General features: G+C 42.5%; 1 protein-coding gene across 1 annotated transcript; it reads left to right on the top strand.

Moving 5' to 3' along the window:
* The first annotated feature begins 1,841 nt into the window (after positions 1-1,841).
* Positions 1,842-4,859, top strand: LOC131331278 (cytochrome P450 81Q32-like). The gene is made up of 2 exons (XM_058365163.1): positions 1,842-2,845; positions 4,103-4,859. Exons 1-2 carry the CDS (start codon positions 1,934-1,936, stop codon positions 4,715-4,717), a joined length of 1,527 nt encoding a protein of 508 aa, XP_058221146.1. The 5' UTR covers positions 1,842-1,933; the 3' UTR covers positions 4,718-4,859.
* The last annotated feature ends 507 nt before the right edge of the window (positions 4,860-5,366 follow it).

Below are 5,366 nucleotides of genomic sequence, written 5' to 3'. Positions count from 1 at the left end.
ATTAGGTTTATAAATTCCTAAACTATATATATGGTTCCCATCTCTCTCTCCCTCTAATAATGCAAGTTAAAAAAATTGAAACTCTCTCTCTCTCTCTCTCTCTCTCTCTCTCTCTCTCTCTCTCATACACACACACGATGCAAATTGCCTATTAAGAATTAAAAGAGTCTCAACTATCAATTAGGCCCCATCAAAAAAAAGAAAACAAAAAGGAGACTCAAATGATCTCAATCCCATTAAAGAAGAGTCTCAACTTTAACCGGATAAGACTATCAGAGTTGACTATTCATTCAAGGTGGCCAATGGATTCACACACAAAAATTTCAAAGGTCACGAAATATCTGGAGTATAGTTCAAACTACATGCGTGAATTTTCTTTTTAACGAGCTTTTTAGAAAATATGATTTTTTTTTTTCACTCTTTGAATTTCACTATTTATCAAAAACGAAATTTTTTTTTTTGACAAAAGTTTAGAAGAGGTTTCAAAATTTGTGAACTGTTGTAAACTCAAAATAGTGACAAACAAATCAATAAAAATAGTCCGTATCACTGTCGGACAAGGGTACTGCCGAGCATCTCTCTGCAAAGCAGTGCCGTGTGGCCAATTTGGTCGTTTATCAAGGCATAGACAACTTGAATTGACTCGAGCACATACAAATCTAAACTGTCAATTGCTCGGTTTAGACCTATCTGACCGTTGATTGCCGAGATGAATGGTCAAATCAGCCGCTCTTCACTCGCTTTGCAGCGCATCCCCCATTCCATCACTGTCACAGAGTTTGACTAATTAAAGTGACCTATACAGCATTGATAATAATTAGTAAAGTTATTTATTCGACTCAGCTTTCAAGTAATTTCTATTGCGTGATCAAGGATTCAAAATTTTTTTATCTTCCACTATAGCATGTTGCATACTATATCTGGTATTTTTTATTTTTTTTTCTGTGGTAAATTAACCCTTTTATTAAGCAACCAAACCAAAGACAAGAGGAGAACCTCACCAATTACATCAAGCTTACCCTCCCCCAGTTAACTAGGAAGAGTATATCTGGTATGTTAATACAATGCAACGAATTAGTCTTTTGCTAGCTTAGGTTTTTTTTTTTTTCAGAGTGACTTCACGTCTCGAAATTTCCGTCAAAGATATCTAGTTGGCCCCATATCGGGTTTGGCTTGGGTTCTCAAAATCTCAAGGCGATCATCCTAAATGTGCGGTGCAACGCCCCCGGATCATGTGACATAAGCCTCAAGTTAGTCAAGTACCATCACAACACTTTTTTTTTCCTATTTATTTGCACCTCTGTAGCCGTGGCCTAAATGTGTGGTGCAACGCCCCCGGATCATGTGACATAAACCTCGAATACCGTCACAACACTTTTTCCCCCTGTTTATTTGACCTCTGTAGCCATGGCCTAAAGGTGTGGTGCAGTGCCCCCGGATCCTGTGACAGGCCTCGAGTATCCGGATCATGTGACATAGGCCTCGAGTACCCGTCACAACACTTTTTTTGTCCTATTTATTTGACCTCTGTAGCCATGGCCTAAAGGTGTGGTGCAGTGCCCCCGGATCCTGTGACAGGCCTCGAGTACCCGAATCATGTGACATAGGCCTCGAGTACCCGTCACAACACTTTTTTTGTCCTATTTATTTGACCTCTGTAGCCGTGGCCTAAATGTGCGGTGCAACGCCCTCGGATCATGTGACATAAACCTCAAATACCGTCACAACCCTTTTTTCCCCTGTTTATTTGACCTCTGTAGCCATGGCCTAAAGGTGTGGTGCAGTGCCCCCGGATCTTGTGACAGGCCTCGAGTACCCGTCACAACACTTGTTTTTCCCAGTTTATTTGACCTTCGTAGACTTTAATTAAGCTTCAAGTCTCTAGAGCTCTTCCCCCCCACCCCCCCCCCCCCCCCCCCCCCCTATAGACCTCATGGAGCTAACTTGGTTTTACTTGATTTCTATAGCCTCGATTCTCTCTCTCCTTCTCCTGAAACTCCTCCAACAGAAACAATCCTCACCAAAAATCACACCACCGTCTCCGCCTCCACTTCCTATAATCGGCCATCTCCATCTAATCAAGCAACCATTGCACCGAACACTCGAAAAACTTTCCCAACAATATGGCCCGATTTTCACCCTCCGATTCGGGTCTCGTCCAGTACTCATCCTATCCTCTCCCTCCGCAATCGAAGAGTTATTTTCCAAAAACGACCTCATTTTCGCAAACAGGCCGCGGCGTCTAGCTGGGAAACACATCCATTACAACTACACAACAATAGGGTCCTCCTCGTACGGGGAGCACTGGCGAAACCTCCGCCGCCTTACAACACTAGAAATCTTCTCCACAACGAAACTAAACTTGTTCTTGGGTATTCGACAGGAGGAAGTCCGGTCGCTGTTGAGAAATCTGTCTCGCAGTTTGCGTAAATCTTTCGTGAAGATCGAGATGAAATCGAGAATATCCACGATGCTATACAATACGATCATGCGAATCCTTTCAGGGAAACGGTACTACGGGATCGATGAGAAGGACTCCGAGGAGGCTACGGAGTTTCGGGAAATCATCAGGAACGTTTCTGAGTTAAGTGCAGCGTTGCATCTGGGGGATTTCGTGCCCTCTTTGAGGTGGGTTGATTTTGGGAAGCTGGAGAAGAGGATGTTGACGACCAAGAAGAAAATGGATGCGATTTTACAGGGTTTGATCGATGAGAATCGGAGTGAAGATACAGAGGTTTTGCATTCAAATGGCGGGAAAGCGAAGTCGATGATCAACTCTATGCTGGGTTTACAGAACTCAGATCCTCAGTATTATTCTGACGAGATAATCAAAGGCACCATACTGGTATGAGAACTGCAAGCTCTTTCATCTTGTGTATTTTGGGGGCTTGGCTAGGGTTGTTTTTTTTTAAGTAATGGATGAACAATTATACAACCAAGTCATCATTATATGGATCCGACTGTTCAACCTAAACCTCCGGGAAGCTAGCATGACTACACTAGTCACGGCCCCTCACTTACTACAGGGTACTTACCTAATAGCGAATCGAACTCCATACCTAGACATCCAAACTACCAAAGCCTAGACATCCACCCGAATCTCAAATCTGGGCAACCCTCTGGGTTACAAGTAATAATCAGAGTTGGTTTGTTTTTTAAAAAAATCTTCTTCTTTTGACCTTTTATTTTTTTTGACAGTTACGTCCAAACTACCATGTTAGGATAATCCTCCAAATCTTTGCCCTTGTCCCCAATGCACTCCCATCCCAAGTCCCAATTGCGTGATTTGGTGTAACTCTTAAGTATGTTTTACAAATCTAACCCAATTTTTATGGAACGAGCCAAGAAAAATTAAAAAGCCTTTCTTTTTTGGTTTTTTCTAAAAAAATTGTTTCGGTAAGAATTTTTTTACTTTTTCGATTTCTCTCGTCGATACAATCCAATAATCCGCAAAATTTTGGAGCAAAACTAACAGATGAGAAAAAAATTTAAATGATTGGCAATAAAATTTGACTTTTCTAGGGAAACTAAGCCTCTCTCAGAAGCCATCACTTATTTCTGAAAGTCCAAAAAGAGGAGTGATTTTCAAATAAGACCATGCCAAAGATTTCAAATAAATCCGTTTTCCTTAAATACTTTTAATAGTTTTATGGGTAACTTTAGGTACCCGAACTTGATGTTAGGTGACTTCATAATTTCTAGATGAAAGCCTTCGTCACAACTCTCAAACTGATTTCAATCTCGTCCCTAAGCTGAAATTTGTAAACCCTGTCTACCAAATGCGTAAGGAAAAAAGAGCGGGCAGAATCGTCAATCAAGCCGCGACGCAATTTCAGAGTTCATATTCTCTAATGGCAACCCGGAGAACACCTGGTCGCATACGAACAATATAGTAGTAGTTGATTGAATAAACTTTTGGGAGGTGTGGAGTGTGTGCACTGTGTGGCCCCCAATGTGAGTGTGAGTGTGTTATAAAAGTACAGATTATGTAAATGTAAGTGTTTGTGGCTATATCATTTTCCATTTGAATTGAAAATACTTATCCCCAAAAGAGGTTCTTCGACTAAGAAGTATCAATCAAAACCTTCATCTCTCTCTGTAGTCATTGTTAGGCGCTGGAACCGACACATCAGCATCGACCATCGAATGGGCACTGTCTCTCCTGCTCAACCATCCCGACGTTTTAGACAAAGCTAGAGCCGAACTTGACGTTGTCATTGGCGAAGACCGTTTGGCAGACGAATCGGATCTCTCCAAATTGCCCTACCTCCAAAATATCATAAACGAGACTCTCCGATTGTTTCCAGCAGCGCCACTCCTCTTACCGCACGAATCGTCCGATGACTGCACGATTGGAGGATTCCAAGTGGAACGTGGAACGATGTTGTTGGTCAACGCTTGGGCTATTCACAGAGACCCGAAGGTGTGGGAGTACCCCACGAGTTTTAGACCGGAGAGGTTTGAAGGTGTGGAAATTGAGGCATACAAGTTACTACCGTTCGGGATTGGGAGAAGGAGCTGCCCGGGGGCGGGACTCGCCAATCGGGTTGTGGGGCTGGCTTTGGCCACGTTGATTCAGTGCTTCGAGTGGGAGAGGATTAGTGAAGAGCTTGTGGACATGTCTGAAGGGCAAGGGGTCACTATCAGTAAAGCTAAGCCATTAGAGGCTATGTGCAGAGCACGCGAAAGAATGGTTAATGTGCTCTCAGAGCTGTGAGCACGTTGTACTTCAATTATATCCGTCCTAAAACTTAGGCACGCGAAAGATCCTTTGTAGACAATTTATGTTGTTGTAATTGAATAATATGCACAAGCATCATATATTGTATTCAAGCCCATAATATGTAGTTTAATGAGCATTTTATTTTATTTTTTGTTGGGGTTAACTGGAAATTTAAATAGAAAGCTAAGCTAATACAGAGTTCTGGGGTAAGTAGCACCCCTCAAGTCTTTCAAAAACTGAAAATTAATACGTAACGGCATAGTAAGGTCATTAAGAAACTGAAAGCGGTGTGAAAGAGCATCTCTTGCGATTGCAGCGGCACATGACCTGCTGCATTCTCTCATGGGTGTGGCTAACTGGTGGGTAATTGTCCAATTGCCTGAGGAGGTCCCTGCAAATAAGGATATTATGTAGAGGAGGTGGTGGTTACCGCAGTTATCATTAGTCCCATGCAACAGATTGATAACATTACAAGCATCCAATTCAATAACAACCGGCGAGATTTGGTTTTCCAGTTGCAAGAAGGTGAGGCCCTTTGGGAGCTTCATGAGTTCTACCGCTAGACTAGAAGCTAGGCCAAGTTTGATAGAGAAACCTGCCACCCATTTGCCTTTCCAATCCTGCACTATACCTCCCGCACAAG

This window comes from Rhododendron vialii, chromosome 6a (genome assembly GCF_030253575.1).
Source record: "Rhododendron vialii isolate Sample 1 chromosome 6a, ASM3025357v1".
Classification (NCBI taxonomy): Eukaryota; Viridiplantae; Streptophyta; class Magnoliopsida; order Ericales; family Ericaceae; genus Rhododendron; species Rhododendron vialii.
The sequence above is the reverse complement of the archived record's forward strand: the minus strand, read 5'-3'. Positions and strand labels throughout refer to the sequence as shown.

Bases quoted from the DNA above. Each gene is read 5' to 3' on its own strand.
- LOC131331278 (XM_058365163.1), top strand. From the start codon at position 1,934: ATGGAGCTAACTTGGTTTTACTTGATTTCTATAGCCTCGATTCTCTCT. The intron at 2,846-4,102 runs GTATGAGAACTG...CTCTCTCTGTAG, and splicing joins TAATCAAAGGCACCATACTG to TCATTGTTAGGCGCTGGAAC.